We start from the raw sequence: 12452 nt of genomic DNA, 5'->3' as shown, positions 1-12452 counted from the left end.
TTTGATTTTAGATTTTTAATGGTTTGCATCGCTTGATTTGAGGATAATCATACAATGTATTATTAATGTGTTAATAATAGGATCCCTACTGACTTTCTGCTCCATTTCCTGTTTTATTAGGAAGTAACTACACATATTTCATGCGGACTATAATGGGTTTTGGTGAAAATAATTTTAAAATTTAATTTAAATAAAGTTTAAATTTAAAGAAAAAAATCCCACATCTTACAGCTGATTAATTTAGTTTAGCAAACACAGGGAAAAACAAGTAGTCTGACTCTGTCCCAAAGCTCACTACTAAACTAATTAACATGTAACTCATTTGTTTAATTCATACAAAAACAAAGTGTAAAAATGAAACATAGTGGCTAGGCTAGCTGTTCCCCCTGTTTCCAGTTTCTGTGCTAAGCTAAGCTAATCAGCAGTTAGCTTCATATTTACTGTACAAACACGAGTTACATGGATCTTATCATCTAATTCTGCAAGAAAGCGAATAAATCTATTTCCCAAAATGTCAAACTATTCTTTTGAAACGGTGGTAGAGGGTCAGTGTGGCCATTTTGAACTTGTGTGTGCTGACTGGTGGTTTTGCTGCTGTCTGCTAACGCGAGCCACTTCCTCTGTAAACACAAGTAAATGACTGTGCTGGACGAAGCCAACAACAAACAACAGGCTGCTGTGTTTTAAATGAACTTTTGACTCAAAGAGAACCACAAGACAAGATTAAATTCATGCTTTACCCAAACATAGCTTGTGTGGTATTGGACTTTGGGACCAAAACAATAAAACTGTGAATTTCACGAAATGCTGTATATTATTTATGTTTCTTTTTGATATTGGTGACTTCTGAGCTGAGGTCATGATGCAGGTCATGAAGACTGTCTCTCCATGCAAGAGAAGTTAATAGAAGTTCATAGATGGTCATTTAAATTGAATCAAGGATGTGGAAAATATTTTTATTTAACTACCGTGCTTTTGTTTTATTGATATCCTTAAAGTATTTCTTCTTCATTTATACTATATTTTCTAATTGACACACCATGTATGTACACATCTCCTTATCAATGAATCTGACAAAACTATCTTATCTCCAGGCCCACTTAGAGTGAACACTTTATTTATTTGATTGTAAACTGAGAATGACGTTCCCTCGTGTCTCTTTGTGTCTCTCTGCAGCTTGTCCGGTGGGCTACTTCAAGTCCGTTGCGGGCTCCATTCCCTGCTCGGTGTGTCCCTCCAACAGCAGAACCAGCCAGGAGGGATCGAGTGTGTGTGAATGTCGCAGCGGATTTTACCGGGCAGCCAATGATGCCAACTCTTCTGCATGCACAAGTGAGCTTTGTTGGTTTGTTTGTTTATGCTCTCTGGGAAGTGTCTCATTGGTCATTTGTCATCTACTCAGACTGTGAGAACCGAGATGCACACTCAGTGACCTTAATCTTTTTTTGTCACAATTTAATGGAAATTTAATTCCACCAGCAGAAAAAAAACTGTTAAGTATGTAGTTTCTCTGCTCACTTAGCTTAAAATGTGTCATGGCCAAACTTTTGTTTTATAACATTCTTTCCATTACTCAACTTGGTTAAATGTCTTTGCCAGCAAGCAGCTTCTTTCATATCTTAAACTTTTCAGCAGATGCTTCCATCCAAGTGTCCGCCGCTTACATTATGTATGTCAAACCCCTCCCATTCTCTCTATCTTCTCCACAGCTCCTCCATCTGCTCCGGTCTCTCCGTCCTGGGAGTATGAGAGCGGCGATGGTGGGGTGTCCATAAGGTGGCGCCCTCCAGTGGAAATGGGAGGCCGCAGCGAAGTGTGGTACGGGGTGGTGTGTCGCATCTGCCCCTCAGCCACCTTCACCAACCCGGCGGCGTGCTCCTGGTGTGGAGAAGGCGTCACCTTCAGCCCCGCCCAGACAAACCTGAAACAAACCAAGGTCACCCTCAACAACCTGCTGACCAGAGTCACTTATCTCATACAGGTACTGTGGAAAACTGTCTGTTAAAGGCACAAAACACTCTTCGGTTATCACCTTGTAAATAGTCGAAAACTCTCTCCGAGAGTTGGTTTTACAGTAAAAGTGTTTTTTTGCACTGTTCTGAGTTAATGTTTGGACTGAATCAATGGGGACAGTTGGAAGCTGTTTTTAAGAACTTTTCTGTGAATGGTGAAACATTTCAAAGATTTGCAACACTGTAGAATGAACCCTTTAGAAATCCTTGTGAAATCAGTGTCTATTTATTGGGCTCAGCACCTGGACAAAAAAAGTGTTTTACACACTGATTGCTGAAACATTTCCTGGAGCCACAGATGAGGCAGGTCCTCTGCTGTAATATTCCATAAGCTCCACATCAGCAGAATACACTGTCACATTTATTATTTAGCTTGGGGAAACTCAACTAAATCATGGCTTATTTCTTATTCATAATGGGCAGATATTTCCCATTTACTGGTGTTTGTTGACTGGCCAACAGCTGCATGTGTCAGGCTTTGTTTCTCAAACACGGAAGCATGTCATAAAAGTAAATAGAAAAAAGCTTTGTATGTCACGGCTGTGTGTTCTTTTTATTGACAGGTGCAAGCCATGAATGAGGTGTCAGCTTTGAGTCCTTTTCCAGCTCGATACACAAGCATCAATTTCACTACGAGCCAGTCAGGTGAGCACATAACAAAGAGAGGATGAAAAAGATGAGATGAAAGAGAAGAGATGCTCTGATGATGATGTTTGTGTAGATACTGTATTGTATGTGTATGTCTGAAGTTTCTCTCTCTCTCGCTCTCTCTCTCTCTCTCTCTCTCTCTCTCTCTGTCTGTCTCTCTCTCTATTTCATCTTTCTTGCTCCTGCTCTCTGGACAGGAGGTTGCTCGAGGTTACAATATCCTGTCAGATCCCATTATAGTCACTGTGGAGGAAGAAAGGCAGAACTGAGAGATGGGAAGACAAAAAGACAGACAGAAAAAAAGATGAAAGTAGATGAGTGGGAATAAGTCAGGAGAATGGGACATTGTTCAGACAAAGTACACTATGATGAGATTTTCCAAGAAACTGATCAAGATTGATTAAAGGTCTCCATGAACCTAAATTATCTAATACCTTCTTTTATCTGCTCCCAGAAATGTCCCTTTAAGTGGTCTGGCCAGCCAGCACAGTGACTGCAACTAGATCCTGCTTGGTGCTCCATAAAAACTCCACTTACATGCTCTAAATATCCTCTCCAAGTTCTGTAACACTGCCCCCTTCTGGTCACCATCACTTCAACACAACTCTACTGTTTTATTGTTGTGGGATGATGGGGTTAACTGATTGATCATCATATCTCTTAGGGGAACTTTATTCCAGCTCATACATCAGTCACCTCTTCTCTCCCACAGTTCCCAGCACAGTTCCTATGATGCACCAGCTGAGCAGAGCCCCAGACTCCATCACTCTCTCGTGGCCTCAGCCCGACAGGCCCAATGGAGACATCCTGGAGTACCAGCTTAGATACTATGACAAGGTACACTCAGTGAATAGTCGCACACATACATGCAAACATGCGGCACAACCGCCCAAACTGGCACACAATAGTCACCACAAAATGTCCTCCTTCTGTGTCCCTCAGGGTTCAGATGTGGACAGTGCAGCGAGTGTGTACAGTGAGACCAACACGGTGACCGTCAACTCTCTGATCCCCGGCTCCATCTACGCCTTCCAGATCAGAGCTCGGAATGAACGGGGCTACGGCCCCTATAGCAACACCATCTACTTCACCACGCTGCCTCTAGGTACAACACTCATTTACTGTAATACCAGGGACACTGGTAGCAGGCCTTAATAATGTACAGAAAAGGATAATTTATGAGAGTAAAATGACGAATGATGATGAATATTATTAGAACAGTTTAATCAACTAGTTATTGAGAGATACAGCAGGAAAGAGTAGTAATAGTCAGTTTACTACTGAAGAAGTGATGTTGACCACCTCGGTATGAACACGGCAACTAACTCTTTCTTTTCCAACGATGTTCTCTAAAGTGGTTGGACCATCTTCTTTTATTAGAAAGCTTCCTGAGTTCAATTGAATCTACTTTAATTCTACTTTAAGGGATAATCTTTATAGGAAATCCTCAGAGATTACTTTACAAGTAAAATTAAAAACTGTGGGCTATTCTGTAATTGAGTGTGATATTCAATCCAGATTCTACTGTAAGTGAAAATAAAATGGCTGGTTTTAAAGTGTACTCATTAAAGAACAAACACATACAAAAATATACTGAGTTACAGTAACAACAGTGTTTGTAATTTTCCAGCTCTCGAAACCGTAAATGACAAAAACGCTGTCTCAGTGACACATCAACAGCTCATGGTATTCTCACGTTCTCTCCCACAGAGGAACATTCACAGCAGATCCAGAATCGACTTCCTCTGCTGGTTGGATCAGTGATGGGCGGTGCAGCATTTCTCCTGGTGGTGGCAGCGATTGTGGTCGTGGTGGTATTTCGCAGGTAGGTTGACGATCCATTATCATGATCAGACATATGATCTGATTTTTTTTTTAATCACGAGCACATTCCTGCATTTTCTTTGCTTTTTCATGGCAGTAAGAGGAGGGAGAGTCCGTACAGCGACAGACTGCAGAGGTACATCAGTAACCGAGGTGAGCATTAGCATATTTGATTTAATGTAATTTAGTTTAAATTCATTATTTCTTTTAAAGCAAGATATTTTCTTAGTGCAAAAGGCCACCTATTATAACAACATTGTTTACGATTTGGAGGCAAAGTGCATAATTAAGCTCTGTTACTAACAAAGTTTTGGTTTTTATTTGGTTTGTTTCTTTTTTGTTTGTTTAACAAATATTTCAACCAGTGGATGTTTTATAGATGTAAAATAATTCACCACGTCTGTGTATCTTTTATAGTGTAGTGTAGTCTCACAGATCATTCCTAGTATCAGGACAATACATGTTCTACATGTGGAAAGTAATGGGATAAAAAGTCAGAGTTAGGTCTAAAGTCATGCCTTTATATTCCAGGTGGAGTTAAGTATTATGTGGACCCATCCACATATGAGGACCCCAGTGAGGCTGTCAAAGAGTTTGCCCGTGAAATAGATCCCACTCATCTTAAGATTGAGGAGGTGATTGGTGCAGGTAGGCCTGTTTCTCTCTTTTCTCCTCCGCAGCGCAGTGGAGGAAGGTCTGGCAATGCAAGACTATGTGATAAGTATCAACACAGTGTAATCGGTTCCACCTCCTCTCTTCTCCAGCCCAGTTTGGGGAGGTTTCTCGTGGCCGCTACCGTCCACTGGGTCGAAGGGAGGTGCTGGTAGCCGTGAAGACTCTACGCTGGGGGGCGTCTGACAGAGAGAAGGGCATGTTCCTCAGTGAAGCAGGGGTCATGGGACAGTTTGACCACCCCAACGTACTGAAGTTGGAGGGTGTGATCACTCGTACCCCCCCAGAGAGGATCATCACTGAGTTCATGGAGAACGGGCCCTTGGACGCCTTCCTCCGGGTGAGACCACAACACCCTGTCTCCATCTTTGGCATTTTGTTAGTACTGCACACGTTTCACTTCACTATAAAGCAAAAAATCTCTTCCTCTCCTCTCCCATTCTTCTGTGCCCTGCCTCCATCCTGCCCTCCTAACTCTTTCAGGAGAACGAGGGCCAGTTCAGTGTCCTCCAGCTTATCGGGATGCTCAGAGGCGTTGGTGCAGGGATGCGTTACCTCTCCGAGAGAAACTTTGTCCACCGGGACCTGGCGGCTAGGAACGTGTTGGTCAACTCCAACCTGGTCTGTAAAGTGTCTGACTTTGGCCTGTCCCGGCTCATGAGGGGCCTGGACCACAACATACCTACATATACTGCCTCACTGGTACGAATTGGAAAATTGAGTGGTTTTTAATGGTCCTGATTTGTGGTTCCAATGTAACATAATTCACTAATTCATCCTCCATCAGGGCAGTAAGATTCCTGTGAGGTGGACGGCACCAGAAGCCTTTCAACATCGCAAGTTCAGCTCAGCGAGTGACGCATGGAGCTTCGGCATACTTATGTGGGAAGTGATGTCATATGGAGAGCGTCCATACTGGGACATGAGCAATCAGGAAGTGAGTATTTAGGAGAATGTTGCTTGAGCAGAGGAAGTCATAATCAATTAGTGATGGAAATGCACTCAAATCCTTTGCTTAAGTGCGAGTTTAACTGCTACAGTGCAATAACACGCCATTAGAAGTCCTGGGTCGCCCTGGTGGCACCAACCATGAGTCTCAACATCCGCTGTTTGCATTCAGCCAGAGACCTCTGCTGCATGTCGTTACCGATCCGTCTCTCCCCTCATTTTCTTTCAGCTGTTGAAAAAAGGCATTAAGATACCCCAAAAAAAATGAAAAAAGTAAAAGTCCTGCATTCGATATCACTTAAGCTGAGGTTAAAGTAAAGAAGTATTTAAAGTTAAAGTTATTGTTGCATTATTCATATTAAATATTTTTATATTATAGCAGCTCGAGTGGTACAATTTACTGCTTTTATGTGTTGGGGATAGTGTTCAAAGCCCAATCAGGCAATGATTAAATAATTAAAAATACAAAGTAAGATTACAAATACACAAACAGATGTATATAATAAAAGTAAAAATAAAAAATATTTATATATTATACAATAATGAAAACAAATTTTAGAGGTTATTTTATGTTAAGTATGTGTTATGAGCAGCCACAGCCCTTATATTAACAAAGTAAACTATAATATTTTCCTTTTTTAGTGGAAGAAAAGTGTAATGTCTTAAAACATGGGACTACCAGTACCAGACAGCTACTTAAATAAATGTACTTCACCACCATCCCCCTCCTCTTGATTTAACAGATACATTTAAGTGGTGACAAAATGCCAAGCAGCTGGAATTTGCAAAATGTTCTCTTATCCCTCTTTACAAGCCCTCAGTGGTCTGTGACCTTTTATGTAAAGCAATTACACAAGACTCCTCACACCATCTGCTCATGTCTAATGTCTCTCTCACTGTCTCTGCAGGTGATGAAGGCAGTCGCAGACCAGTATCGTCTCCCTGCCCCCCACAACTGCCCCTCCAACCTCCACTCTCTGATGCTTCAGTGCTGGCAGGCTGATCGAGGGGACCGGCCAGGCTTCGACACACTCCTGTCCTCCTTGGATCGGCTCATCAGGCACCCTGCCTCCCTCAAGGTGGAGCCAACTCGGTGAGACACCAGCTTTTGGCAAAACATATCAGAGGCAGCGGGTGATGAAACAATCAGCTGTATTTATGGACCCTCACGCTCTCATTTGTGACATTCTCCCCCCCCCTTTACAGAAGCTGCTCTCAGCCCCTGCTGAGCCCCACGCCCACAGACTTAACGTCAGTGGCAACAGTCAGTGATTGGCTGAAGGCGCTGAGGATGGAGCGATATCAGGATGAGTTTGATCAGGCAAACCTGGACACATTAGACAGAGTCAGCATGCTCAACATGGAGTGAGTATAGATGGTTATTACTGTAATGTTCAGTTAAAGAAGAAGAATAGTGACTTTGTGTTTGTTTTTAATCTATGACTGTAACTGAAAATGATGTAGAGTTTATGTTACTGCCCACCATTTCCCAAAGCATATCTAAGGATAGATGTCCTACCCTTTAGGCAGCCTTTTGTTTTCATCAAGGTTTGTTTTAACCATTTACATAATTTGTGAATGAAACACTTTTGGGCAGTGTTTAAATCGTGGATGTCAGTTTCCTGGAAGCTACAACCAAGAAATACGTTCTTATCACTGTTTGAAACTGTCTGTTTGAAATTTGTATATTTCTAAAGGCAGTTTTCATGACAGCTGAGCAAACTCTCTGTTCTTTTTTCAAGGTCAAGAGGGAATTTTCATGCTCAACACTTTGTATATTTTTACAAACTGAGTAAAAGCTGAACTGAAATGTTCATTTTTGACCTTGGAAACAGCAACTTAACAAGAAAATTCTCAACACAGGGTCCACTTACTCTGTGTTTCCGAAGCTTACAGCCACATCTTTTGGCCTTCCACAGCAGACAGAATCGATCAGTTATCATGTAGATGGTTTAGTTGTTATCAGGTGACCAAGGTACAGACATTTGTTCACGTTCATATATCATTCATATCATTATATGGGGGGAGATTGACTGTTTAAGGATCTTTGGCTTTGGATATGTATGGCCCCCTTGACATTTCTTAGTTTTACTTATTAATAAAGCTTTAGTGCGTAACTTTTTTATAGTAATGAATGTCGGTTACATTCAAGCCATTGCCAAATGAGTTGCTACAAAGCTAATTAAGACTATCAGCTCCACAAAAATCTCTCTGTATTTCTCAGCATGGCTGTGTTTAGAAATTGGTGTCGTCCGGAGTGAAGATAATGACCTCTTCTGAAGAGTTCATCATGTTTTTTTTAATCCTCCTGTCCTCCTTGGCTACGTAGCAACTGTGTGGAGGAGGGGTGGGGGTGGTGCGCGATCATAGAAGGCATGCGTCATGCGGATGCGCTGACAAAATTGTTGTTATTACTTAGAATTCCTCATGGGGGCGACAGAAACTACGCACTATAGCTTTAAATTACTTTGATAAGTAGGTAGGTGAAACTCTATGTGTATGTCACTTTTAAAAGGCGAATAGTAGGAAAATAAATTGGATTTCAATGAAATAAATAAAGAAATAAAGAGAAGCCAAAGTATTAAAGAGAAGCTTTAAGACTAATGAGTTTAAGCGTCAGTAAAATACCTGTGCTACCACAGGCTTTTATGGACTAACACATGTAAACCCACCAGTACTGTCCTTTTCAGTATCAGGTAGGGCAAACAACAAGCTCAAGTGTTGAACTAAACTCCCCGGTTCATCTGCTCTCTTCTTCAGTGATGTCCAGAATCTCGGGGTGAACCTGCTGGGGCACCAGAGGAAGATCGTCAGTGCAGCCCAGCAGCTCAGAGCCTATCTGACGCAGGGGCAGGTGGAGGTGTGAAATCCACCCACAGAACAACCTGTGCCACAGATTTCTGTGGTTTTCACCTTCCTCATTTTGATGGAGCACATTTTAAGCCAAAACAAAAAGAGAATCAGCTTTTGTTTGAAGAAAAGCATTGAGTGCCACTCTGTGTATTCTTCTAAACTTCAACCGACACTACAACCAGAAGGGGGGAAAAAGAGGATCAGACTTCCTGCCAGTCACTCATGTCACGACTAATAACAGAGGAGGGATGCACTATGGGAGCTGCATTTCAGGTCAAAGTGAAGTTAGGGTGTTGCTGAGGAGAAGGAGGACTTTAAAGATTCCTCAATGTTTTTCACTAGATTTCACTTTATTGTTGTCTGCCTTCTTCTCTCCTCACCGATCTCAATCCTACCTCTCACCTTCTCTTCCCACTACTGTCCCCCCTGAAACTTTTCAATTTCCCCACCCTCATTGGTACAAAATAAACTATAAAAATGTTTTTGTTAACATACTTATGGAGATCTCTCCACACAAAGAATTGCGTGAAGACAATCAAAGCCTTTTTCAAATTTTTTTTTGAGTTGTTTGTAAAGTTGTATCACTTCCTCTTTACTTAAAACACCAAATGCTGAGACTGTTAGCAAAAAAAGAAAACAGTGAACTACCTAGCAGCCCATGGTTTACCTGCCCAAGGTATTACCATTAGCTTTTAGAAAAATGTACAGTTTGTTCAATTGTTCCAACAAAATAATATAAACCACCAGACCAAAATCAGTACTGCAAACCCCAAGGTTAGATATGAATCACTGCCATGACATTGTAAAAACTAGAAAACAAAAAAATACCATGTTTCCCTCTTTTAAAGACATATCCAGGGTTTGAGAGCAACTCAGTTTGTAAAACTCACTCTCGCTCTCATGTCTCTCAGCGACAACAGAGCTCATGTACTGTAAAACTACAAACTTCACTTCAGCTGCAAACACAAACGTCCATCTGCGATGAAGACAGAACTGAACAGCACCCACCTTTGTGTGTACATTTCACACTTCACCTTTTTTTGTTGTTAAATTACTAGAGTAAAGACACTGAGTCATTGAAGCGTTGTGAATGTGTGAAATGGGAAAGACGGACAAAATCGGATCTGATTTACACTTGAAGGAAGGAGGCGAAATGCTTTGTAAGTATGTACCTGTGTGTCTGGGCTGTACATGACGCTGTGTGTGTGTGTGTGTGTGTGTGTGTGTGTGTGTGTGTGTGTGTGTGTGTGTGTGTGTGTGTGTGTGTGTGTGTGTGTGCGTGCGTGTGTGTGTGTGCATGTGGTGCGTGTGCATGTGTGTCAGGCTGCACACATTAGCTGTGTTTACTTGTATGAGTTTTCACCACTATTCCATAATTGTGCAAATTTGTAAAATAAATGATATGAGTTTATTTAATATGTTGGTATTGTCTTCTTATTTTGTGTGTTATCTACCCTAATCAAACCTTATTGTTTTACCAGGCACTCGAGTTAAGAAAAAAAGAAGATAATATTCCAATTGGTATTTGGGGGTAAATTTATGAAAGAGAAAATCATGAAAACAAGCTGTTATGTAGTAAAGGTGTACAAGTTAGTCCCGTCATGTAGCAACAAAGGCCCACACACTGGAAAAAAAAAAAAAAAAAAAAAAACGTATTTACATTTAGATACATGTATTACATTTCAAAAAGGTGAACAAGAGTCAACAGCCATGCTAGCAGCTCTGTCAGGATGTACTTGCTAGACAGCAGTGTTTTAAGCTAAATGCTAATGTTGGCATACTAACATGCTTGTCACTATTGCATTATGAATCCCACTACTTTTCTTGACATGAGTGGTTAGACAGATGGGTGAGCTTAGCATTGATCTTGAGTGGTTATGGTTAGGATAGTCTGGATCGACGGAAGTACATTTCCAGGATAATTGCCTGCCGCTCACCTTCCGCTCTCTGTGTTGCTGTTCTCAAAATCCCTTCGCTTTGGGAAACAACAACAAACTTCGAGCAAGCAAGCTACACGCTGACATTTTTTTTTCAAGTTTTGAAGAAAATTTGGATCGTGCAATAAGGTAGGCCTGCTTGGTTCTTTCGGGGAATGTTTGTAAAGATTTACAAATAATATGTTTACAGCATTCACTATCTAACTGGGACGTTTGGTGACCGATATGAGAGGATTGCTATGGATGAAGTACACACGTACACACAACAGTTTAGTTAAAGTTAACAGTTACATTTAATATTGTATGGCATTTTCTTTTGCAGTGTGAAAATGTTCTAGCATAAAAAGTTCCTTCCCGAGACTATTCTGCACAGCCACCACCGCTGCCGGAGGAGCTTAGCACCACCCAAAACAACTGTCACAGTCGCATTTCTATAAACTTTAAAGAAATGCAAACAGCCCAGAGTGTTTGTTTTTTTACTCCTATCCTAGTATGTATGTGTGGTGTAGCGAGACTTTAGCTGACTCCACAGCGCTGTGGTGATAGGTTTGGCAATGCGAGACTACGCATCAGATAAGTACCCAATCCGTACCGGAAACCTGTTACATACTGGTAAAGTGGTCTATCCGGACCATGTTCATTCGAGGTCAAGGCTTAACCTCAACCATCTTTGCACATGCGTTGAACAAATCGGGTTTCCAGTACGGTTCGGGCCACAACAATGCTCACAATGATCATGCTCACCTGCTGATGTTTAGCAGGTATAATGTTTATCATGTTCACCATCTTAGTTTAGTGTGTTAGCATGCTAACATTTGCTAATGGCAATACATCTGATAAATGTTGAGATGTGATGAAATCATTTTTTTGCTTATCTAACGTTAAGTAGAAAATATAGGAGAAAGGTTTTACTGGACGAGAGTCAGCACAACTTGCATTCACATTTTCAACACTTAATGAAAAGCAACTTATAGTTGGAGCATTTGTAAAAAAAATTTGTAGCATTTTTTAATAACATATCTCTCGTGGCCTGATAGGTTGGTGTTAAATATACACAACAAATGAACAGACAATGCATATATATATATATATATATATATATATATATATATATATATATATATATATATATATATATATATATACTGTAATGTTTAATAAACAGGTTCATGTGGTTCAAACTATAAATTCATGCAAGGCCATTTAATTCAGCTATGATTCATCCATGCTACCTTATTCTCTATATGAAGAAGCAGTGTACTTGAGAAATATATAAGCTTTAATGCAGCTACAAAATAAATAATAATACATTATATTTATATAGCGCTTTACATGGTACTCAAAGACACTTTACAGTAAAACCAGCACACCTTGATGTACTGATATCTCACCCTCACCATGTTAAAGAGTAAACTCCGTGTTATTCAGGTTCCACAGATCAGCAGGTTTGAGTAAAATCTGAGTTAGGGATCTGCTGGGATCAGCAGCAGGCCAAGAACAGACTGTTTCCCACATGTCCCGCTGTTGCTGATAGCACAGCAGATCTGGACTGATAGCA

General features: G+C 40.8%; 1 protein-coding gene across 1 annotated transcript in view; it reads left to right on the top strand.

The window, feature by feature from the left end:
- Nucleotides 1-10641, top strand: part of ephb6 (eph receptor B6) — a 45339-nt gene extending 34698 nt beyond the window's left edge. Inside the window, exons 6-19 of the mRNA XM_031299487.2 lie at nucleotides 1177-1332; nucleotides 1710-1981; nucleotides 2576-2657; nucleotides 3373-3497; nucleotides 3603-3765; nucleotides 4371-4485; nucleotides 4582-4637; nucleotides 5016-5132; nucleotides 5249-5496; nucleotides 5640-5858; nucleotides 5944-6093; nucleotides 7013-7197; nucleotides 7311-7469; nucleotides 8865-10641. Of these exons, the coding sequence (XP_031155347.1) occupies nucleotides 1177-1332; nucleotides 1710-1981; nucleotides 2576-2657; nucleotides 3373-3497; nucleotides 3603-3765; nucleotides 4371-4485; nucleotides 4582-4637; nucleotides 5016-5132; nucleotides 5249-5496; nucleotides 5640-5858; nucleotides 5944-6093; nucleotides 7013-7197; nucleotides 7311-7469; nucleotides 8865-8970 (2153 nt within the window). The 3' untranslated portion in view covers nucleotides 8971-10641. The remainder of the gene's footprint in view (nucleotides 1-1176; nucleotides 1333-1709; nucleotides 1982-2575; nucleotides 2658-3372; nucleotides 3498-3602; nucleotides 3766-4370; nucleotides 4486-4581; nucleotides 4638-5015; nucleotides 5133-5248; nucleotides 5497-5639; nucleotides 5859-5943; nucleotides 6094-7012; nucleotides 7198-7310; nucleotides 7470-8864) is intronic.
- The last annotated feature ends 1811 nt before the right edge of the window (nucleotides 10642-12452 follow it).

This window comes from Sander lucioperca, chromosome 10 (assembly GCF_008315115.2).
Source record: "Sander lucioperca isolate FBNREF2018 chromosome 10, SLUC_FBN_1.2, whole genome shotgun sequence".
In the NCBI taxonomy this organism is placed as follows: domain Eukaryota; kingdom Metazoa; phylum Chordata; class Actinopteri; order Perciformes; family Percidae; genus Sander; species Sander lucioperca.
The sequence above is the reverse complement of the archived record's forward strand: the minus strand, read 5'-3'. Positions and strand labels throughout refer to the sequence as shown.